This window comes from Acipenser ruthenus, chromosome 40, assembly GCF_902713425.1.
Source record: "Acipenser ruthenus chromosome 40, fAciRut3.2 maternal haplotype, whole genome shotgun sequence".
Taxonomy (NCBI): domain Eukaryota; kingdom Metazoa; phylum Chordata; class Actinopteri; order Acipenseriformes; family Acipenseridae; genus Acipenser; species Acipenser ruthenus.
This window is the reverse complement of record NC_081228.1, coordinates 6,931,249-6,955,575: the sequence shown is the minus strand read 5'-3', so window position 1 is coordinate 6,955,575 and position 24,327 is coordinate 6,931,249. Positions and strand designations below refer to the sequence as shown.

The window sequence follows — 24,327 nt, the reverse complement described above, 5'->3', positions numbered from 1 at the left end:
ATATATATCTGCGGTTAGTTTCTTAGTGCGCTACACGAAGATGTTGAAAGGCGGATATTTATAAGTAATTATTCATTTTCATTTGCTCGACTGCAGTTTGTGGTTTTGAATACTTGTGGTCTCTGCGTTCTGAGATAACTCCGAGAGGGACGTGTACAGACATGGTGATCAGTAATAATAATAATAATAATAATAATAATAATAATAATAATAATCATCATTTTAAACCCTGTTTAGCTTTGAATTTGTTGAATTATGTAATATGTCACAAACATCGCACTACTGCGAAGTTAGTAACTGTACACCAAACGTATGGGCCATGCAGTGTTAATCTATAAATACATATATATGGGTATATAATATTGCTTGAAGTCAAATTTGACAACACAAGCTGAATTTGCAATAAATGATTCACTACATGTCCCGTCCCGTCCCGTCCCGTCCCGTCCTCATCCCCCCGTCCCCCCCGTCCCCCCCGTCCCCGTCCCAGTCCCCATGCGGCAGCGTTCTTCAAGGCCCCGCCCCTACACCTGTCCCAAACTACACTCTACCCCAGTCCCGCATAATCGAACCGGACAGCGTGACAGAGGAGAGAGGGAGCGAGAGACGGGCGCCGCAGTGTGAATCAATGCACACAGGATAAGTTGAAACAGACGATAACTATAATAATAATAATAATAATAATAATAATAATAATAATAATAATAATAATAACAATAATAATAATAATAATAATAACAGGAATACTTTCTATTGAAACGGATACACAGATTAATACACGTTTTTATTTTTGTAACAAGTCCTGGTCTATACTAGAAACATGATCGTAAAGTCCCGGTGTAGAGATGGCGGTGAAATACATTCTGATATTTCAAGTGATTGAGTCCAGTGTTCACGATACAAAAACAAACGAACTAAAATCTAAAGCGTAAACCGAACTATATATATGATAAAAAAAAAAAAACACATGCACACACGTGTATATAGATAGAGAGAGAGCCATAGATAGAGAAATAGAGAGATAGAGAGACAGATAGATAGATAGATAGATAGATAGATAGATAGATAGACAGACAGATAGATAGATAGACAGACAGACAGACGGATAGACAGATAGATAGATAGATAGATAGATAGATAGATAGATAGATAGATAGATAGACAGACAGACAGACGGATAGACAGATAGATAGATAGATAGATAAATAGATAGATAGATAGATAGATAGATAGATAGATAGATAGACAGAGATAGATAGACAGACAGACAGACAGACAGACGGATCGAGGCACTATTTGGAGCACTGACTGGCAGGCCTGCTATTTATACCAGCATCAGAAGACACAAAAAATCGAAATACAAAGCGGATGAAATTTCAACATGCAAGCGCGTTATTGTGGAGCTGTGAACCAAATCTTCAGCAGCTGTCTGAACACAAACAAAACTCTCGCGTTTTATTCGTGGTGTTTTTCATCATGGGCCACCTCGTTTATTAGAATTGTTTGTTTACTTCCTCAAATTAGCGCTTAAATAAATCTGGTTTCTAGAGTCCCTGTCGTATTATTATTATTATTATTATTATTATTATTATTATTATTATTATTATTATTAATAGTAGTATTAGTATTAGTATTATCATTATCATTATTCTTAGTATTCGTGCTGGTATGTATTAATAACAGACCCCGCTCGGCTCTCTCTCTCTCTCTCTCTCTATCTTTCTCTCTGGTTTCCTAGTCTTCTCGACTCATTCGTTTGCTCAATGTGAGAGATAGCGTTTCCTTTTTTTAACTTACCCACAATCAAAATCAGGCTCACTCCCCAAAAACACGTGCTGATTAGTTTCATCCACGCTTGGGTTCGCATTTGGTTTAATAAAAACATTTAAAAATATATATATCTATATAAAATGTGTTTCATTTAAAAAAAGAATATTGTGGAATATCTGAGCTTAGTATGTCAGGCGGAGTCTGGAGCGAATAGTGGAGAGTTGGTTTTGTGTTTGTGGGTGCTGTCGAAAGTGAGCGGAAGGGTTGAACTGGAATATTTCAAATGCTATCACAGCCGGGTTAATGATTATGCTGATATGAAAAAGAGAGGATTAAAATATTAATTAAAATAAACTCCTTTTATAGGAGTTTACCACCGTGTTTATGCAGTTTCTGCGTTCTGAGATAATTCTGAGAGGGACTTGTATGCTTTACCAGACCTCTCTGTGCTTTACAATGCTTCCCTGTGCTTTACCAGACCTCTCTGTGCTTTACAGTGCTTCCCTATGCTTTACCAGACCTCTCTGTGCTTTACAATGCTTCCCTATGCTTTACCAGACCTCTCTGTGCTTTACAATGCTTCCCTGTGCTTTACCAGACCTCTCTGTGCTTTACAATGCTTCCCTTTGCTTTACCAGACCTCTCTGTGCTTTACAGTGCTTCCCTATGCTTTACCAGACCTCTCTGTGCTTTACAATGCTTCCCTATGCTTTACCAGACCTCTCTGTGCTTTACAATGCTTCCCTATGCTTTACCACACCTCTCTGTGCTTTACAATGCTTCCCTATGCTTTACCAGACCTCTCTGTGCTTTACAATGCTTCCCTATGCTTTACCAGACCTCTCTGTGCTTTACAATGCTTCCCTATGCTTTACCAGACCTCTCTGTGCTTTACAATGCTTCCCTATGCTTTACCAGACCTCTCTGTGGTTTACAATGCTTCCCTATGCTTTACCAGACCTCTCTGTGCTTTACAATGCTTCCCTATGCTTTACCAGACCTCTATGTGCATTACAATGCTTCCCTATGCTTTACCAGACCTCTCTGTGCTTTACAATGCTTCCCTATGTTGTACCAGACCTCTCTGTGCTTTACAATGCTTCCCTATGCTTTACCATACCTCTCTGTGCTTTACAATGCTTCCCTATGCTTTACCAGACCTCTCTGTGCTTTACAATGCTTCCCTATGCTTTACCAGACCTCTCTGTGCTTTACAATTCTTCCCTATGCTTTACCAGACCTCTCTGTGCTTTACAATGCTTCCCTATGCTTTACCAGACCTCTCTGTGCTTTACAATGCTTCCCTATGCTTTACCAGACCTCTCTGTGCTTTACAATGCTTCCCTATGCTTTACCAGACCTCTCTGTGCTTTACAATGCTTCCCTATGCTTTACCATACCTCTCTGTGCTTTGCAATGCTTCCCTATGCTTTACCACACCTCTCTGTGCTTTACAATGCTTCCCTATGCTTTACCACACCTCTCTGTGCTTTACAATGCTTCCCTATGCTTTACCAGACCTCTCTGTGGTTTACAATGCTTCCCTATGCTTTACCAGACCTCTCTGTGTTTTACAATGCTTCCCTATGCTTTACCAGACCTCTCTGTGCTTTACAATGCTTCCCTATGCTTTACCAGACCTCTATGTGCATTACAATGCTTCCCTATGCTTTACCAGACCTCTCTGTGATTTACAATGCTTCCCTATGTTGTACCAGACCTCTCTGTGCTTTACAATGCTTCCCTATGCTTTACCATACCTCTCTGTGCTTTACAATGCTTCCCTATGCTTTACCAGACCTCTCTGTGCTTTACAATGCTTCCTTATGCTTTACCAGACCTCTCTGTGCTTTACAATGCTTCCCTATGCTTTACCAGACCTCTCTGTGCTTTACAATGCTTCCCTATGCTTTACCAGACCTCTCTGTGCTTTACAATGCTTCCCTATGCTTTACCAGACCTCTCTGTGCTTTACAATGCTTCCCTATGCTTTACCAGACCTCTCTGTGCTTTACAATGCTTCCCTATGCTTTACCAGACCTCTCTGTGCTTTACAATGCTTCCCTATGCTTTACCAGACCTCTCTGTGCTTTACAATGCTTCCCTATGCTTTACCAGACCTCTCTGTGCTTTACAATGCTTCCCTATGCTTTACCAGACCTCTATGTGCATTACAATGCTTCCCTATGCTTTACCAGACCTCTCTGTGCTTTACAATGCTTCCCTATGTTGTACCAGACCTCTCTGTGCTTTACAATGCTTCCCTATGCTTTACCATACCTCTCTGTGCTTTACAATGCTTCCCTATGCTTTACCAGACCTCTCTGTGCTTTACAATGCTTCCCTATGCTTTACCAGACCTCTCTGTGCTTTACAATGCTTCCCTATGCTTTACCAGACCTCTCTGTGCTTTACAATGCTTCCCTATGCTTTACCAGACCTCTCTGTGCTTTACAATGCTTCCCTATGCTTTACCAGACCTCTCTGTGCTTTACAATGCTTCCCTATGCTTTACCAGACCTCTCTGTGCTTTACAATGCTTCCCTATGCTTTACCAGACCTCTCTGTGCTTTACAATGCTTCCCTATGCTTTACCATACCTCTCTGTGCTTTGCAATGCTTCCCTATGCTTTACCACACCTCTCTGTGCTTTACAATGCTTCCCTATGCTTTACCACACCTCTCTGTGCTTTACAATGCTTCCCTATGCTTTACCAGACCTCTCTGTGGTTTACAATGCTTCCCTATGCTTTACCAGACCTCTCTGTGTTTTACAATGCTTCCCTATGCTTTACCAGACCTCTCTGTGCTTTACAATGCTTCCCTATGCTTTACCAGACCTCTATGTGCATTACAATGCTTCCCTATGCTTTACCAGACCTCTCTGTGCTTTACAATGCTTCCCTATGTTGTACCAGACCTCTCTGTGCTTTACAATGCTTCCCTATGCTTTACCAGACCTCTCTGTGCTTTACAATGCTTCCCTATGCTTTACCAGACATCTCTGTGCTTTACAATGCTTCCTTATGCTTTACCAGACCTCTCTGTGCTTTACAATGCTTCCCTATGCTTTACCAGACCTCTCTGTGCTTTACAATGCTTCCCTATGCTTTACCAGACCTCTCTGTGCTTTACAATGCTTCCCTATGCTTTACCAGACCTCTCTGTGCTTTACAATGCTTCCCTATGCTTTACCAGACCTCTCTGTGCTTTACAATGCTTCCCTATGCTTTACCAGACCTCTCTGTGCTTTACAATGCTTCCCTATGCTTTACCAGACCTCTCTGTGCTTTACAATGCTTCCCTATGCTTTACCATACCTCTCTGTGCTTTGCAATGCTTCCCTATGCTTTACCACACCTCTCTGTGCTTTACAATGCTTCCCTATGCTTTACCACACCTCTCTGTGCTTTACAATGCTTCCCTATGCTTTACCAGACCTCTCTGTGGTTTACAATGCTTCCCTATGCTTTACCAGACCTCTCTGTGTTTTACAATGCTTCCCTATGCTTTACCAGACCTCTCTGTGCTTTACAATGCTTCCCTATGTTGTACCAGACCTCTCTGTGCTTTACAATGCTTCCCTATGCTTTACCATACCTCTCTGTGCTTTACAATGCTTCCCTATGCTTTACCAGACCTCTCTGTGCTTTACAATGCTTCCTTATGCTTTACCAGACCTCTCTGTGCTTTACAATGCTTCCCTATGCTTTACCAGACCTCTCTGTGCTTTACAATGCTTCCCTATGCTTTACCAGACCTCTCTGTGCTTTACAATGCTTCCCTATGCTTTACCAGACCTCTCTGTGCTTTACAATGCTTCCCTATGCTTTACCAGACCTCTCTGTGCTTTACAATGCTTCCCTATGCTTTACCAGACCTCTCTGTGCTTTACAATGCTTCCCTATGTTGTACCAGACCTCTCTGTGCTTTACAATGCTTCCCTATGCTTTACCATACCTCTCTGTGCTTTACAATGCTTCCCTATGCTTTACCAGACCTCTCTGTGCTTTACAATGCTTCCTTATGCTTTACCAGACCTCTCTGTGCTTTACAATGCTTCCCTATGCTTTACCAGACCTCTCTGTGCTTTACAATGCTTCCCTATGCTTTACCAGACCTCTCTGTGCTTTACAATGCTTCCCTATGCTTTACCAGACCTCTCTGTGCTTTACAATGCTTCCCTATGCTTTACCAGACCTCTCTGTGCTTTACAATGCTTCCCTATGCTTTACCAGACCTCTCTGTGCTTTACAATGCTTCCCTATGCTTTACCACACCTCTCTGTGCTTTACAATGCTTCCCTATGCTTTACCACACCTCTCTGTGCTTTACAATGCTTCCCTATGCTTTACCAGACCTCTCTGTGCTTTACAATGCTTCCCTATGCTTTACCAGACCTCTCTGTGCTTTACAATGCTTCCCTATGCTTTACCAGACCTCTCTGTGCTTTACAATGCTTCCCTATGCTTTACCAGACCTCTCTGTGCTTTACAATGCTTCCCTACGCTTTACCAGACCTCTCTGTGCTTTACAATGCTTCCCTACGCTTTACCACACCTCTCTGTGCTTTACAATGCTTCCCTATGCTTTACCACACCTCTCTGTGCTTTACAATGCTTCCCTATGCTTTACCAGACCTCTCTGTGCTTTACAATGCTTCCCTATGCTTTATCATGCCTTCATTGCTCTTTCTTACACTTTGCTGTGCTTTCCCAATAGCAGGATTGTATAAGGGCTGTTACAGAAGCACACTCTGACTGGCCCCTGTCTCTCTCAGAGGCTCCGGAGGGAGGCACAGGGGTGCAGCTCAGGAAAGAAACAGGAAAACGCAGTTGGGCGAGGATGTGAAACGGAAAATCAGCCAGCAGCAGAGCCCCTCCCCTGCCCTGGATGACAGTCCTGCTGTTCACCCCAGCAGAGGGGATGAGAAGAAGAGAGAGGAGGGGAGCGGAGGAGGGGGTCAGAGCCGAGCTGTGCTGGAAGATTCACATGAGAGATATATATAGAGATAGCTCAGAGGGAACGAGATGCTTCACAGTAAGGGTTACCACTAGAGGAAGGCAGGGAGACTGCAGCTGTGCTTCTCCATCCCGGCTCTACTTGCTATAGGACAGCACCCAGTGCTGGATCCACATCAGAGCCAGAATGGCATCACTGTGCTCTGCTAGAATAAACGGCGAGGAGGAGAGGAGGGTTTATATTAGTAGGGGGAGGGGACAGCTATTCTGCAGCAGAGGGGTCATGAATAAAACAGGAGACTGCAGTTTGAGAGCGAGAGAGAGAGAGAGAGAGAGAGAGAGAGAGAGAGAGAGAGAGAGAGAGAGAGAGAGAGAGAGAGAGAGAGAGAGAGAGGATCCTGCGTCTGTATTAGGTACACTGGGTACACACTGATCTGAAAGCCAGGCTCAGTTTCTTTGAACACCTTCGTTGGGTTTGATTAGCTCGTAAGTGATTCTTGAGTGTAAGGGTGCTGCAGAAAGCAAGCTGCCACACTGGAGTCAGTAACCCTGACTGGGGTAAATTCATCCCTGCTGTTATACTTCATGATTACATTGTTTTATACCCCAGAATCTCCCAGGTTTTCACAATGCTATTACAAACTGAAAACTTAGAAGACATGTCTCAAAAAAGTTTAATTTGCTTTACCACACCTCTCTGTGCTTTACAATGCTTCCCTATGCTTTACCACACCTCTCTGTGCTTTACAATGCTTCCCTGTGCTTTACCACACCTCTCTGTGCTTTACAATGCTTCCCTATGCTTTACCAGACCTCTCTATGCTTTACAATGCTTCCCTATGCTTTATCATGCCTTCATTGCTCTTTCTTACACTTTGCTGTGCTTTCCCAATAGCAGGATTGTATAAGGGCTGTTACAGAAGCACACTCTGACTGGCCCCTGTCTCTCTCAGAGGCTCCGGAGGGAGGCACAGGGGTGCAGCCCAGGAAAGAAACAGGAAAACGCAGTCGGGCGAGGATGTGAAACGGAAAATCAGCCAGCAGCAGAGACCCTCCCCTGCCCTGGATGACAGTCCTGCTGTTCACCCCAGCAGAGGGGATGAGAAGAAGAGAGAGGAGGGGAGCGGAGGAGGGGGTCAGAGCCGAGCTGTGCTGGAAGATTCACATGAGAGATATATATAGAGATAGCTCAGAGGGAACGAGATGCTTCACAGTAAGGGTTACCACTAGAGGAAGGCAGGGAGACTGCAGCTGTGCTTCTCCATCCCGGCTCTACTTGCTATAGGACAGCACCCAGTGCTGGATCCACATCAGAGCCACAATGGCATCACTGTGCTCTGCTAGAATAAACGGCGAGGAGGAGAGGAGGGTTTATATTAGTAGGGGGAGGGGACAGCTATTCTGCAGCAGAGGGGTCATGAATAAAACAGGAGACTGCAGTTTGAGAGCGAGAGAGAGAGAGAGAGAGAGAGAGAGAGAGAGAGAGAGAGAGAGAGAGAGAGAGAGAGAGAGAGAGAGCGAGAGAGAGAGAGAGAGAGAGAGAGTGAGAGAGAGAGAGAGAGAGAGAGAGAGAGAGATTGCAATGCTCCCCTGTGCTTTACCACACCTCTCTGTGCTTTGCAATGCTTCCCTATGCTTTACCAGACCTCTCTGTGCTTTACAATGCTTCCCTATGCTTTACCACACCTCTCTGTGCTTTACAATGCTTCCCTATGCTTTACCAGACCTATCTGTGCTTTACAATGCTTCCCTATGCTTTACCAGACCTCTCTGTGCTTTACAATGCTTCCCTACGCTTTACCAGACCTATCTGTGCTTTACAATGCTTCCCTATGCTTTACCAGACCTCTCTGTGCTTTACAATGCTTCCCTATGCTTTACCAGACCTCTCTGTGCTTTACAATGCTTCCCTATGCTTTACCATACCTCTCGGTGCTTTACAATGCTCCCCTATGCTTTACCATGCTTCCACTGTGCGTTGCAATGCTTCCCTATGCTTTACCATGCTTCCACTGTTTCCCTATGCTTTATTACACTTTGCTAGCCTTTCACCATGGGACTCCTTTAAAAGGAGCACTTTGAGAATGCAGTTCCTTCTCTACGATATCTACAGTCACGCTGCAGCACCCCAGCTGTGTTACTGGAGCTGAATTCAAGGCAGGGGGGTGCCTGTAACGAGCACGAGTCCCCTTGCTGTCTGTGCGCTTCATGGCTCTGCAGTTCAAAGGTGGCTGTGTTAAAGAAACAGATACCTAATACTTAGAGCAGCGCTTCCCAACCCTGGTCCTGGGGACCCCCTGTGTCTGCCGGTTTTCATTCCAACTGAGCTCTCCTTTACTGAACTAGACCCGTCATTGAACTGAGCATGTGCTTAATTAGACCTTTGTAATTGCTCTGCAGTGTAGCAATAAGCAGTTGATCAGATTGCAAGCCTGCTGTCTCTGAGCTGGGCTCGTCTGTTCACGGCAATGTAATGTGAGGTCAGGAAGCGTCTCAAACACACTGCAGAGATACAGCGCGAGTAAAGGCTGCTTGGAAGAAACGGGCCAGAGGGCGACACCTGCTGGCCAGCGCGTGGAAGAGCACACGCATCAGCACTGCAGCTGGGGATCTGCATTGCACAACAGGAACACGGGGCCCCCTTGTGGTCAGTGTTAGAAAGTAACACTGTCGTAACTAGAGAGGCTGGATCTGGGGTGGACAAAAAATTAGAAACAGTTGCAGCATGTTGCAGATTCAAAAGCGGGGGCTTTCGCGATTGGTGCTTCTGGATAAAGTATTACTGCATACGCCACTCAGCATTCTCGGCTTTGTGTGTATGTTTTAAAGTTTCTCAAAAAACATTGCCAGAAAATAAAAGAATCAAGTTAAACTGTATATTTATGTTTAAATATATATATATATATATACACACAGGGATAGCGAGATGTTCACAGTGCTTTACATGCAACTAGTCAGAGCACTCCGTTTCGTTCCTGCAGACCTTGTCGTTTCTTTGCTGGTTTTACACAGCTGTGGTAGGTTTGTTGTGAAAGTGCGTCTCCCTACACGTCCTCCCAGGGTGGCTGGGCTAGGGGAGCTTTGTCTGTGGAACTGGGAGGCTGCGGTTCATGTTCTCGGGGATGTGTTTCCAGGGCGCACCACTCCTCAGGGATCCCCTTCCTGCCTCTCTCAGAGCGTGGTCCGTCCACACACTGCACTGTGTGCTGAGAGAGAGAGAGAGAGAGAGAAAGAGTGAAAGAGAGAGAAAGAGAGAGAGAGAGAGAGGTTCAGTGATTAATTGAGGTAAAGAGGTAAGCCATTGTGCCCTTGATCAGAAACTCGTCCCAGTATAGCCCAGTACATCCCAGTATAGCCCAGTACCTACAGTAGCTTTTTATACTTCTATGATCTGATGTGTGCACGTGTCTGTCTGTGTGTCTGAGACACACTGTATGATGATGTGTGAAACCTCAACTCTTGCAAACTCTCTCAGTGTCTGCAGCTCCTAACACCTGCAACAAACAACAAATATATAACAAATAATACCCAACCTCACACACTGCCTGCCAGCTCCAAACAAGAACTATAACACACTGTAACTATAACACACACACACACACACACACACACACTGCCTGCCAGCTCCAAACAAGAACTATAACACACTGTAACTATAACACACACACACACACACACACACACACTGCCTGCCAGCTCCAAACAAGAACTATAACACACTGTAACTATAACACACGCACACACACACTGCCTGCCAGCTCCAAACAAGAACTATAACACACTGTAACTATAACACACGCACGCACACACACACACACACACACTGCCTGCCAGCTCCAAACAAGAACTATAACACACTGTAACTATAACACACACACACACACACACACACACACACTGCCTGCCAGCTCCAAACAAGAACTATAACACACTGTAACTATAACACACACGCACACGCACACACACACACACACTGCCTGCCAGCTCCAAACAAGAACTATAACACACTGTAACTATAACACACGCACGCACACACACACACACACACTGACACACACACACACACACACACACACTGACACACACTGCCTGCCAGCTCCAAACAAGAACTATAACACACTGTAACTATAACACACGCACGCACACACACACACACACACTGACACACACACACACACACACACACACTGACACACACTGCCTGCCAGCTCCAAACAAGAACTATAACACACTGTAACTATAACACACACACACACACACACACACACTGCCTGCCAGCTCCAAACAAGAACTATAACACACTGTAACTATAACACACATGCACACACACTGACACTATCACTCTCACTCTCACACTCAGACTCTGACCATGGTGAGGTAGATGCCTTCAGTGGCGCTGCAGGAGAGAGGGGGGGGGTCTTTGGGCAGGTGGTTCCGTGGGAGGGTAACGTAGCAGTCAGTGTCCTGAGAGCGAGAGAGGGGAGAGGACAGAGAGAAAAGAGAAAGGGAGAGAAGAGAGAGCAGAGAAGGAAGAGAGAGGGGGATAGAGAGAAATCAACCAGAAATTCCAAAATGTTTCTTCATTTCTTTTTCTGGTTTTAATTCTTGTTTGCTGAAAACATTCTAAAACAAAACTATTCATAAAAGAGGACAGCCAGTGCGGCCAGTGCGGTCGTCAGTACAGTACCTTCCTCTCCACAGAGTGACCGGAATGACAGACTCATTATGAAGACACGAGCTGCATGCTGGTCTGCTTTGAGATGCTTTCTTTCAGTTGAGTGTATATTCACTTTTTAAATAAACAGGCGTGGGGCAGTCACCTTGTCTCTTCCTGGGGATTCCAATTTGGGGTCCTGACACGTCTCCACAGCAACGCTCCGCTGGTCCTCTCTGAAAAACAAACAGCACTGAGACTCAGGCAGGGTCTCCACCAGGAACAGCAGCCACACTGGAAGCAGCAATGAGATACACACACGCAACCCTGTTGCATATCACATTACTGTAATATTAATTCGCTGGGCTATTAATATGGAGCTGAGCTTCAGAAAACAGGTGGTAGCATATCAATGACATATGCATGCCACTCAAAATATTTTGGCTGTGCTCTTGTGGTTTAGAAGCCCCTCGCTAGAAGTGATTTCTCTCATGTTCCAAAGCACATTTCTTTACTCTCATGTTTCATTGACCATCATCCTGCGTGAATCATTGTTACCGGTGAGTCGTGTGCTGCTGTCGGGCTCGCTGTAGCCTCCACAGGCTGAGTGCCAACACCGTCACCAAAACCAGCCCCCCTGCCACCGCGGGCCAGAGAGGAGCGGGGCTGAGAGGAGGAGGAGCGGGGCTGAGAGGAGGAGGAGGGGGGCTGAGAGGGACCTCCAGCATCCTGCCACGAGCTGCAGGGAGAGAGAGAGAGAGAGAGAGAGAGAGAGAGAGAGAGAGAGGGGGAGAGAGAGAGGGAAATAAATACCAGTTCACCCTCACTGGCAAAACATTAGAGCACAGTGAAGTTTGGGGTCCCACTCTAAATTGTGAATACAGTAATTGGGACAAAAGTCCAACAGAAATCTTACATTTAGAATTCTGCAAAAACATCTTGCAGTTGCACAGAAATGCTCCAAGCAATGCTTGTAGAGCTGAGCTAGGATGTCTTCCCTTACTGCTCACTGTACAAAAGAGAGCTTTGAGGTACTGGAGCCACCTGAACCAAAACAACCCTGACTCCTACCAGTGCAAGGCCCTGAAGAGCCAGGAGAGCTACCCAAATAAAAAGACCATCAACTACATGATGGAGAAGCTCTGTGAGGAGAACCAGATCCGCATCACAGAGCCTCAGAAGAGCTGCTCTAATCAGGCCCCAATGATATCTAAAATAACCACCACCCTGAAAAACAAATACCTGATACACTGGGAGAGCCAAGTAAAGTCACAGCATGAATTAGAGTGCTACCAGAGTTTAAACAGACCAGACGCCCTGGCAGAATATCTGGTCAGAGTTAAAGACCAAAAACAAAAACAACTACTGACCAAATACAGATTGAGCGACCACACATTAGCAATCGAAAAGGGTCGACACAGAGCCACGTGGAGCCCCAGAGAGAGGAGACTGTGTGAGCACTGTGAGTTACACCACAGAGAGCTCCCCTTCCTACTGCACTGCCCCAAATACAAGCTGCTCAGGGACATATTCATACCCAAATTCACGAGGCACATCAGTGACTTCACCCACCTCTCAGAAACTGAAAAACTACAAATATTTTTAGGAGAGGTGGGGATAACATGTGCACTAGCTGCTGAATATGTGACTGCCTGCCACAGTCTAAGAGAAACACATGAACCTGCAGTGAAAATGGTCTTTTCATTGTGTCTGTTTATACACTGTACCTGTCTGTTTGTAGGTTTATTTTGCTTTGGCAAAACTTGTTTATTCCTGTCATGCCAATAAAGCTTATTGAATTGAAATGAATTGAATTGAGAGAGAGGGAGAGAGAGAGGGAGAGAGAGGGAGAGAGGGAGAGAGAGGGAGGGAGGGAGGGAGAGGGAGAGAGGGAGGGAGGGAGTGAGGGAGGGAGAGGGAGGGAGAGACAGCGAGAGAGAGGGAGAGAGAGAGGAGCGCAGGCAGGACTTAAATCATTCAGTACAAAATAACTTTGAAAAAAGCCAACCCCACTACAACTGGTGAAACAGTCAACAGAGCTGACTTTAGAAACACTAACAGAAGCTTCAGGATGTTCAATTCCAAACGCTTCCACTGGAGCTCTGTCTCACCCTGTCTCGCTCTCTCACCCTCTCTCACCCTGTCTCACTCTGTCTCACCCTGTCACCCTCTCTCACCCTGTCTCACTCTGTCTCACCCTGTCACTCTGTCACCCTCTCTCACTCTGTCTAACCCTGTCACTCTGTCACCCTCTCTCACCCTGTCTCACTCTGTCTCACCCTGTCACTCTGTCACCCTCTCTCACCCTGTCACTCTGTCACCCTCTCTCACCCTGTCTCACCCTGTCACTCTCTCTCACCCTGTCTCACCCTCTCACTCTCTCACCCTGTCTCAGGCTGTGCTTATTAGTTTTAGAGTAGCAATTGGGGTTGTTTTGTTATTCATTTTTTTCATAACATTTTTTTTTTAAATGACAATTTTCAGAATCTGTCCCAGAGCGATTTTGTGACCCTGAGCTACCTAGCTGGCCAGGGCAGCTCTGCAGCAGCAAAAGAGTTAATCAAAGTGTTGCACACTGTGAGGCGGGACAGCACTCAGCACTCAGCTAACATTCAAACAGGCTCTTCACATGCATGCAAATGAATCATCACAGACCAAGACCATGACCACAAGCTGAACGCAGCTTACAGATAAACACGACCTGACTCAAAACCAAAGCTCAAAAGAAATTTATAAAAAAACACGTGTCCCCTGATCGGCACACAGCCCATTAACATGCCCCTCGTTGCTTTTGCGGTTTCCATCTTCATCTCATCCCCGAGTGAGTTCACTGGCTGTGTTTCTGTTAATAGGACCCCAGCCGCCCCTCACAGTCTCACCCAAACAGAGAGGCAGCAAACGCAGCAAAGGGATTGCGAGTCTGCCTTTGAGCAACGAGGAGGCTGAAAGGGCTTTTAAAAGCCTGGCTATTAGAGAAGAGGTGAAGGTGTATTTCAATCTGCAATCAAACACTGAGTGCTACAGTGTGAGGGTGAGTGCGAGTAAGAGGATTTCAAACAGGGCACGATAAAAGCTAGGTCACTGTGTGCTTTATGTTAGACCACTGGCAGTGGAACAATCCACAGAGACGTGTTGCTTAACCACACCTGACCACACCTGACCCCTTTTTAAAACATACCTGCATTCCGAAAAGCAAAAAGCGTAACTAATACATTTACCAAAGCATTTTTTTTTAAAGATATATTTTTTAACCTTAATAGGACCCCTTTTGTAAACCACGCTGTCAATGCACAGTCAATGCATATTGAATGAGCTCACAGGCTGGAGCTGTGCGCACCTCTGACTCTGAGCTCAGTGCCATTCTTTATCCAATTCATTCCAACTCGGACCAGGCACAAGTAGTTCCCCTCATCCATCAACCGGACGTCCCGCAGGAGAATGGAGGCGTTGTTTTGGGAGATGTTCCCCACGAAGACCACGCTTTTCTGGGTCGACACGCTGAAGTTGTGATGATAGTGATAGAAAATCACCTGCAGAGGAGGAGGAGAGAGAATACTGAGAGGGAGAAGGGCAGCAGAGAGACAGGGAAAGGAAGGGGGTGAAAAGGGAGAGAGTGGAGAAGAGGAAGCTGAGGGAGAGGAGGGCGGGATGGAGAGGTTAGGTACCGTGCTGTTTGGGTTCTCCCAGTCCACATTGATGCTCTGCAGCCTGTCTCCTGGTCCCAGTGTGAAGGTGCAGGGGAGCAGCGCTGCCGATCCCTCCATCACATTGACCTTGGGCTGGGTGTGAACAGAGGGCTGTGCCCTGCAACACACTGCGAGAGAGAGAGAGTCATGTGACGTACAGGCGATTCACTTTGCATGGCCATACCTGTGAGAATCTGCACCCCGTGCAATAGTGCACCCCGACTCACAGTATATTCATATGCACATTTAGCTGTTTATTTTTCAATAAAATATGTTTCATTAATAAACTGGTTGTTCCGCTTCCTGTTTTTTCACACTTTCATGGGGTGCAGTTTCTCATGCTACACCAGCACTGATACTCACACACACTCTCACACACACACACACACACGTTTGCCTTGCTATGTTTCTCATGACACTGGTGTAACGATAAGACAAGATGTGGCTAATTTGATGATTGAGGTTACAATATGATGCAACATATAAGCACACTTTTTGCTCTTACACAATTTGTTTTCATTTTGGATGTGCCTTTGTAAACTGGAATATCTATAAACTGTGATATATAAACTGATATATAAACTGTGATATATAAACTGTGATATATATACTGTGATATATAAACTGTGATATTTACTGTAGCTTAAACAAAGGGGAATTTTCAACACAGCGGTGTCGCAGTGTTTCAGTTCACGATTCCTCCCTCAGTGTCGCAGTGTTTCTCTTCGTGATTCCTCCCTCGGCGTCGCAGTGTTTCAGTTCACGATTCCTCCCTCGGTGTCGCAGTGTTTCTCTTCGTGATTCCTCCCTCGGCGTCGCAGTGTTTCAGTTCACGATTCCTCCCTCGGTGTCGCAGTGTTTCAGTTCATGATTCCTCCCTCGGTGTCGCAGTGTTTCTCTTCATGATTCCTCCCTCGGTGTCACAGTGTTTCTCTTTGTGATTCCTCCCTCGGCGTCGCAGTGTTTCAGTTCATGATTCCTCCCTCGGCGTCGCAGTGTTTCTCTTCATGATTCCTCCCTCGGTGTCACAGTGTTTCTCTTCATGATTCCTCCCTCGGTGTCGCAGTGTTTCTCTTCATGATTCCTCCCTCGGTGTCACAGTGTTTCTCTTTGTGATTCCTCCCTCGGCGTCGCAGTGTTTCAGTTCACGATTCCTCCCTCGGTGTCGCAGTGTTTCTCTTCATGATTCCTCCCTCGGTGTCACAGTGTTTCTCTTTGTGATTCCTCCCTCGGCGTCGCAGTGTTTCAGTTCATGATTCCTCCCTCGGCGTCGCAGTGTTTCTCTTCGTGATTCCTCCCTCGGCGTCGCAGTGTTTCAGTTCATGATTCCTCCCTCGGTGTCGCAGTGTTTCAGTTCATGATTCCTCCCTCGGTGTCGCAGTGTTTCTCTTCATGATTCCTCCCTCGGTGTCACAGTGTTTCTCTTTGTGATTCCTCCCTCGGCGTCGCAGTGTTTCAGTTCATGATTCCTCCCTCGGCGTCGCAGTGTTTCTCTTCGTGATTCCTCCCTTGGCGTCGCAGTGTTTCAGTTCATGATTCCTCCCTCGGCGTCGCAGTGTTTCTCTTCGTGATTCCTCCCTCGGTGTCGCAGTGTTTCTCTTCATGATTCCTCCCTCGGCGTCGCAGTGTTTCTCTTCGTAATTCCTCCCTCGGCGTCGCAGTGTTTCAGTTCATGATTCCTCCCTCGGTGTCGCAGTGTTTCTCTTCATGATTCCTCCCTCGGCGTCACAGTGTTTCTCTTCGTGATTCCTCCCTCGGCGTCGCAGTGTTTCAGTTCATGATTCCTCCCTCGGCGTCGCAGTGTTTCAGTTCATGATTCCTCCCTCGGCGTCGCAGTGTTTCTCTTCGTAATTCCTCCCTCGGCGTCGCAGTGTTTCAGTTCATGATTCCTCCCTCGGTGTCGCAGTGTTTCTCTTCATGATTCCTCCCTCGGTGTCGCAGTGTTTCTCTTCATGATTCCTCCCTCAGTGTCGCAGTGTTTCTCTTCATGATTCCTCCCTCGGTGTCGCAGTGTTTCTCTTCATGATTCCTCCCTCGGCGTCGCAGTGTTTCTCTTCACGATTCCTCCCTCGGTGTCGCAGTGTTTCTCTTCATGATTCCTCCCTCGGCGTCGCAGTGTTTCTCTTCATGATTCCTCCCTCGACGTCGCAGTGTTTCTCTTCGTGATTCCTCCCTCGGCGTCGCAGTGTTTCAGTTCATGATTCCTCCCTCGGTGTCGCAGTATTTCTCTTCATGATTCCTCCCTCGGTGTCGCAGTGTTTCTCTTCGTGATTCCTCCCTCGGTGTCGCAGTGTTTCTCTTCGTGATTCCTCCCTCGGCGTCGCAGTGTTTCAGTTCATGATTCCTCCCTCGGTGTCGCAGTATTTCTCTTCATGATTCCTCCCTCGGTGTCGCAGTGTTTCTCTTCGTGATTCCTCCCTCGGTGTCGCAGTGTTTCTCTTCGTGATTCCTCCCTCGGCGTCGCAGTGTTTCAGTTCATGATTCCTCCCTCGGCGTCGCAGTGTTTCTCTTCATGATTCCTCCCTCGGCGTCGCAGTGTTTCTCTTCGTGATTCCTCCCTCGGTGTCGCAGTGTTTCTCTTCGTGATTCCTCCCTCGGCGTCGCAGTGTTTCAGTTCATGATTCCTCCCTCGGCGTCGCAGTGTTTCTCTTCATGATTCCTCCCTCGGCGTCGCAGTGTTTCTCTTCGTGATTCCTCCCTCGGTGTCGCAGTGTTTCTCTTCATGATTCCTCCCTCGGCGTCGCAGTGTTTCTCTTCACGATTCCTCCCTCGGTGTCTCAGTGTTTCAGTTCACGATTCCTCCCTCGGCGTCGCAGTGTTTCACTTCATGATTCCTCCCTCGGTGTCTCAGTGTTTCAGTTCATGATTCCTCCCTCGGTGTCGCAGTGTTTCTCTTCGTGATTCCTCCCTCGGCGTTGCAGTGTTTCAGTTCATGATTCCTCCCTCGGTGTCGCAGTGTTTCTCTTCATGATTCCTCCCTCGGTGTCGCAGTGTTTCTCTTCATGATTCCTCCCTCGGTGTCGCAGTGTTTCAGTTCATGATTCCTCCCTCGGCGTCGCAGTGTTTCAGTTCATGATTCCTCCCTCGGTGTCGCAGTGTTTCTCTTCATGATTCCTCCCTCGGTGTCACAGTGTTTCTCTTCATGATTCCTCCCTCGGCGTCGCAGTGTTTCTCTTCGTGATTCCTCCCTCGGTGTCGCAGTGTTTCTCTTCATGATTCCTCCCTCGGCGTCGCAGTGTTTCTCTTCACGATTCCTCCCTCGGTGTCTCAGTGTTTCAGTTCACGATTCCTCCCTCGGCGTCGCAGTGTTTCTCTTCGTGATTCCTCCCTCGGTGTCGCAGTGTTTCAGTTCACGATTCCTCCCTCGGTGTCGCAGTGTTTCAGTTCACGATTCCTCCCTCAGCGTCGCAGTGTTTCTCTTCATGATTCCTCCCTCGGTGTCGCAGTGTTTCAGTTCATGATTCCTCCCTCAGTGTCGCAGTGTTTCACTTCACGATTCCTCCCTCGGTGTCAGAAGGGAGGTACTTTGTGAGTTTGGTCTGGCTCATCAGCAAGCAGGCGAGATGTCTCCACCCTGCAGTACATTTCCCCAAATACTTTGCAATGCTTACCTGTGCTTCCCCATGCGTTCACTGTGTTTTATTACACTTTGCTGTGCTTTTACTGTGAGACAATGTTATAAGGGGACGTTGCAGATTTGTGTTTGTTTTGGTGTCTGTCTGTCTGTCGGTATCAAGGACTTACCAATTAAAACTGCAAGGTGAAATAGCCAAAGCATTCTTGTGAAACCTGGAAGAAAGATAATAATGTTTTAAAACTCAAAAATCAGAAATCATATCTATAACTGACCTGCTGATGGAGACTGATCGTTTCTCATGACACAAGACTCTTCTGTGAAATGCAACAGTTTCTAGCAATGAAACAGTTTGGCAATGATCCAGGGTATAGTTAGTGTGTATGCTGATCATCAAAAGAAACATATCACTTCTATTTGAGCATCAAAAGAAACTGATCAAAGATGTAATGGAAAAATGAGAAACTCTGTTTTAGAGCAGGTGCAGTGACTTTTTATTGTGTTGATTAACAATTGACATCACGAAGATGCTGCAGAATGATCTGTCGATCTGGGGCAGGTGTTGTGACTCTTGGTCTCCCAGTTGGTGGCCTGTCATTGACAGAGTGTGTCTGGTTATACCATCTCGCCAGGTTTGAAATTGCTGGCTGTGAGCACCCAAGACGGCGAGCCGCAGCACGCTGCCCTAGTCCAGCCTCCAACACGCAGATTGCACGAAGGCGCTGCTCTCTCGACAGACGTGGCATGTTGTTTTTTTTTCAGTGATTTTCTTTACTGCTTTTATTCAAGCTTGCAATTCATCAGCTGAAAATCGCTCCATATCCAGCGTCCAATCAACTGTCTCACTAATGAGGTGATTAAGTGCATCTGCTTCAGTCATAGTCACTCAAGCCTGTCATGGTCAAGGATGAATGATCGAGTGATTAAAAAGAAACCAGAAACATTTTGTCAATGTCCATCATTTATATACCTTATTTTTTTCAAAAATAAAAGGTGTTATAATAGTGATAAGTTTCTTTTGATGCTCGGTATATATTGTGAAATCAGGCATTTTGCTATTTGACTAATTAAAAGTTTTCAGTCATTTTGTAAAATTACTGTTTCACTAGGAGGCTGTGTGGTCCAGTGGTTAAAGACACGGGCTTGTAACCAGGAGGTCCGCGGTTCAAATCACTGACTCTCTGTGTGACCCTGAGCCAGTCACCGTTGCTAATCAGGATAATCGAAACGTTTTACCAATGCTGCATCTCAGAAATTCTCCAATGACTGTCCTGGAACTCGCTAGTTGCTTTTGACAACAAATCTCACCAAGTCAGCCCTTAAAGTCACTAGATTTGGTGAGAAATTCGCTGAACTGGCAACACTACTCGAAGGCACAGAAAAAATATTTGATTTCAACATGGCGTATTATTGCCTTGACACAACAAGGAAAAGAGATTGCTTCATCGGTGCCCAGGCACTGAAATCATAGCGGCTGTGCGCCGTTTAAGCTTTTTCACGTTAAGTGAAACGTTAAAGTGTTTAACGTTAATTCTTAAGTCAAGGATCTGCCTATAGAAAAAAGTACCGGCAAAAATCCCTGCGCAGGCCCTGACTGCAACTCCACGTTGTGGAGTATTTTGTTTTTTCATTAAGAAAATTATTTTTTTTTCTTATAAAGTAGGTGTCATAGCTCGTCTTTCAGGTTTGTTGTTGCAAAGAAAAAGCTGTTTATTTGCAATGTGCAAAACCACACACGTCCTGCACATTGAGAGGCTCAGGCACGCAGAATGAATAGTATCTTATTCAGGAAAAAACAACTGTTAACTAAACCTTCGTATTTAAATAAGCCACCTTTAATAACATCCTCATATCTATTTTCGTCCGTTATAAGAGCTCTAGTGGCTGGGGGAGGGCTCGGTCATTTATAATGGCTGGCTACGTCCCTGACTAGTGATATGTTTTATCAGCATTCTTTATTGAGAATGCAATATTCTAACAGCGTTCTTTTTGGAGAATGCAATATTCTAACAGCGTTCTTTTTGGAGAATGCAATATTCTAACAGCGTTCTTTATTGAGAATGCAATATTCTAACAGCGTTCTTTATTGAGAATGCAATATTCTAACAGCATTATTTTTGGAGAATGCAATATTCTAACAGTGTTCTTTTTGGAGAATGCAATATTCTAACAGCGTTCTTTTTGGAGAATGCAATATTCTAACAGCGTTCTTTTTGGAGAATGCAATATTCTAACAGCGTTCTTTTTGGAGAATGCAATATTCTAACAGCATTCTTTTTGGAGAATGCAATATTCTAACAGCGTTCTTTTTGGAGAATGCAATATTCTAACAGCGTTCTTTTTGGAGAATGCAATATTCTAACAGCGTTCTTTTTGGAGAATGCAATATTCTAACAGTGTTCTTTATTGAGAATGCAATATTCTAACAGCGTTCTTTATTGAGAATGCAATATTCTAACAGCATTATTTTTGGAGAATGCAATATTCTAACAGCGTTCTTTTTGGAGAATGCAATATTCTAACAGCGTTCTTTTTGGAGAATGCAATATTCTAACAGCGTTCTTTTTGGAGAATGCAATATTCTAACAGCGTTGTTTTTGGAGAATGCAATATTCTAACAGCGTTGTTTTTGGAGAATGCAATATTCTAACAGCGTTCTTAAAGGAAGGTGTTCCTGCCAGGTTCACGTTCCAGGTGACACACATTTCATAACATCGTATTGACCCTTATTACAGCATTAGTTACAGCCATGTAAGTAAATGTTATTTTTTAAATAAATAAATAAATACATACAAAATTCACAAAGAAAATTAAAAAATAAATCAGAACACAAAAAATAGTTTTAAACTTGAAAGAAATCAAAAATCAAACTAAGGGCAAACAAAGGAGCACACGGCAGAGATGGGGGATTTTTAAAACAAAACGATTTTTAACTAATAACCAAAAACAGTTATCTACATCAAAATCATTGCCCTAAAATCACAAAAATATAAGCTTTAAAGTAAAATTAACAAAATAAATAAAACAAGTGTTTTAAAAAGAAAGAAAAATCAAAGAAAGAAGAATCTCTCCTGCACTTGCTTATAAGCACAAGTGCAGGGAGAGAAAGGAAAAACTAAAAAACTGTGTTTTTATAAAAATAAAACAACTAAATCAAAATGTTTTTAACAAAAAAAGGTGCCCTACTACTTTAGAGCAAATAAAATGTAAAACGATTTACAAAATAAAAAGCTTAAATAACTGTTTTTATTGTTTGTAATTTGAAAACTGAGGCGCTCTGAAAAGTGTGGCCTCTCAGTAGTAGTAGTCCTATTTAAGGCTCGGTGGGTTTTACTACACCAGCTGCCCAAAAATTCAGTTTAGCACCCCTAAACAAACAGGGGTGCGAACAAGGACTAGGCCTTAACTAATTTAACAAAAAAAACGGTTCAAAAGGCTGTAGTGGCAGCAGCAGCAGCAGCAGCAGCAGCATCATCATGATGATTAGTATTAGTAGTAGTAGTAGTATTATTAGTAGCATTAGCGTGATCATTGAGGCAGTGGGGCTGCTCCACTGAGATGCTGCAGTTTCTGTTTTATTTGTAGTTATTTTTGTGCTCCTCTGTTTTATTGTTGCCCTCTTTGGGTTTCCACAGATAAAAACTACATGTAGAGAGATTAATAAAAGCTGATGTAACGATACTAAGAGAAACCTCTTTGTGCAACAGCCCGTCTGAACGCCTTCGACTCAAAACATTGATCATTTTAAAATTGCATTTATTTAGGTTTCTTTTAGTTTTCCATTACAATACAATACAAATGTGTTTTTATATAGCACCCACCCTTCACGCCATGGCACCCCAGAGCGCTGTACAAAGTCAAAAACAAAACAAGAGAGCTCATGTGTACAACACACTCCAGCGACAACCAGTTATATAAAAGCACATTCGAAAAAAGTTTCCAATTTAAACTTAAAAGAATCCGATGTTTCAACCTGCCTGATGTCAACCAGAATAGAGCTCCACAAACGAGGACACAGCAAAACCCTTCCCAGAACACTTGGGAGCTCTGCCCAGTCCGATCTGAGAGAACGTGGATTACAGTATATTCTGCACTGTGTGTGTTTCAGGTGCGATTAATACAGCTTACCTGGGCTGGTGGGTCAGGACGGAGGGGAGCAGGGAGCGAGACAGTCTCTTCTTCTGTTTAGTTCCCAGTGTAAGTGTTGATGGAGATCAGAAAGTATTTGTTCAGACCCCTGCCCCCTCTCCAGCCCACCTTCCTCTTCTCGCGTCTGACTGTGAAAACGACAGCGTCAGTCTGACCACACACCAGCGCTGAGGTCCCAGTGGCAGACGACCCCTTTCATCAGACTTTCACTTCCCCTCCAGCGAGACAGACACACGTCTCTTCTGGTGTCATGGGTTACATGAATGTTCAGTCTCTGTTATTAGCATGGGGAGTTTCTGCATGCCTTTGATGATCAGCGGTGTGTCTGTGTGGACGCTGTCAGTAGAAGCAGCTCCCGAGTCCCAGTCCTGAGCCCCCTCTTTTCTGCTCCCTTGCGAGTGCTTGAGCAGGAGGGTCTGCAGGCTGCAGCAATACTTAATTTAGTAACTCATGCAAATGGTGCTGAATTAGGAACTGCTGAAAGAAACGTTAAACTGAAATTCAACCAAAAAACACTGCCAAGCACTGAGAAAGGCTTCTAGTGCAAATGTTTGCCATTGAATTGATTACGTTTCTTTTAGTATTTCTGTATAGTAACTCTATACCTGCTCCCGTTTGAACACGCAGTTGGCTCACCTCCCTTATAAAAGTCATCTTGCAGGTTTCCCCCTTGCTTTTCCCATAGTCTCCAGTAGTGTGCCATGGTTTTTAATATGCTTTATCGCACCTCTCTGGGCTTTTCCATGCTTCTTTACACTGTGCTTTTCTAAAGGCTGGTCCCTTAGAAAACACGGAGCTGTGCAGTGAAACTGTGAACTGGGACCTGCAGTGCAGTATCGTTCATTCATTTTAATACAGCCAGAGCAGGAAAACATACAAAAGACATTTGCGAAGACAGGAAGACAATATTAATCTCAATCCTTCAGTTACTGAGGCAGTGGATGACACCAGACGTTTGGTACTTAAACATAACTGGCTCCCAGGTGACTGTACAGGATCCAAGCCAGGGGGATTATAAATAAGTCATCTGTGCCTCCACAGCACTCCCCACCGCGCCTCACAACACGGCCCATCACTGGATTGCAGTTTAACCCTCTTAAAGGTAAGCTGGGGTCCATTCGGACCCCACGCTGCTTTAGTATCAGTTATTATGTGGATCTAGTGATTTGATTTGTGTTTCCTTTTAGGTAGTTGTCAGGCACTCATCCTGTTCCACTATGCAAAGGATAATTCTAGTCCAGGTAGAATTTCCCAGATTGTTTTAGGTTCGAGGTCCGTCTGGACCCCAGGAGTAGTGTATCAGTGGGCCTGACCTTCTCGTGTGAATATCTCAGGCACTGTAATAGCTTCCTGTGACAGAAATAGAATGATCTTTGGTGGTAAATATCCCTCCTGACCTGTGAGGGCGCTAAGTAACAGGAACAGAGTACCCTGGACTGCTTGGCCTGACACTTCATTCCCAGGGTTAAAAGGAAGCCGGTCATCTAGAAAGGGGGCGGAGCTTCAGTGCACTAACTCATCGACCCGGAAGGG

The 24,327-nt window shown here is 45.1% G+C and overlaps 2 protein-coding genes across 2 annotated transcripts in view; both read right to left on the bottom strand.

Annotated features, from left to right (window-relative positions):
• Positions 1 to 2,009, bottom strand: part of LOC117968703 (sodium channel subunit beta-2-like) — a 10,507-nt gene extending 8,498 nt beyond the window's left edge. The window contains exon 1 of the mRNA XM_034916511.2: positions 1,798 to 2,009. Within this exon, the coding sequence (XP_034772402.1) occupies positions 1,798 to 1,885 (88 nt within the window). The 5' untranslated portion in view covers positions 1,886 to 2,009. The remainder of the gene's footprint in view (positions 1 to 1,797) is intronic.
• Positions 2,010 to 9,374: 7,365 nt separating this feature from the next.
• LOC131708071 (uncharacterized) lies at positions 9,375 to 23,080 on the bottom strand. Its single transcript, XM_059010068.1, has 8 exons — positions 22,774 to 23,080; positions 18,816 to 18,860; positions 15,051 to 15,199; positions 14,723 to 14,915; positions 11,944 to 12,124; positions 11,552 to 11,621; positions 11,100 to 11,195; positions 9,375 to 9,937 (listed from the first exon to the last, which is right to left on the bottom strand). Exons 2-8 carry the CDS (start codon positions 18,847 to 18,849, stop codon positions 9,776 to 9,778), a joined length of 885 nt encoding a protein of 294 aa, XP_058866051.1. The 5' UTR covers positions 18,850 to 18,860; positions 22,774 to 23,080; the 3' UTR covers positions 9,375 to 9,775.
• Between the last annotated feature and the right edge of the window lie 1,247 nt (positions 23,081 to 24,327).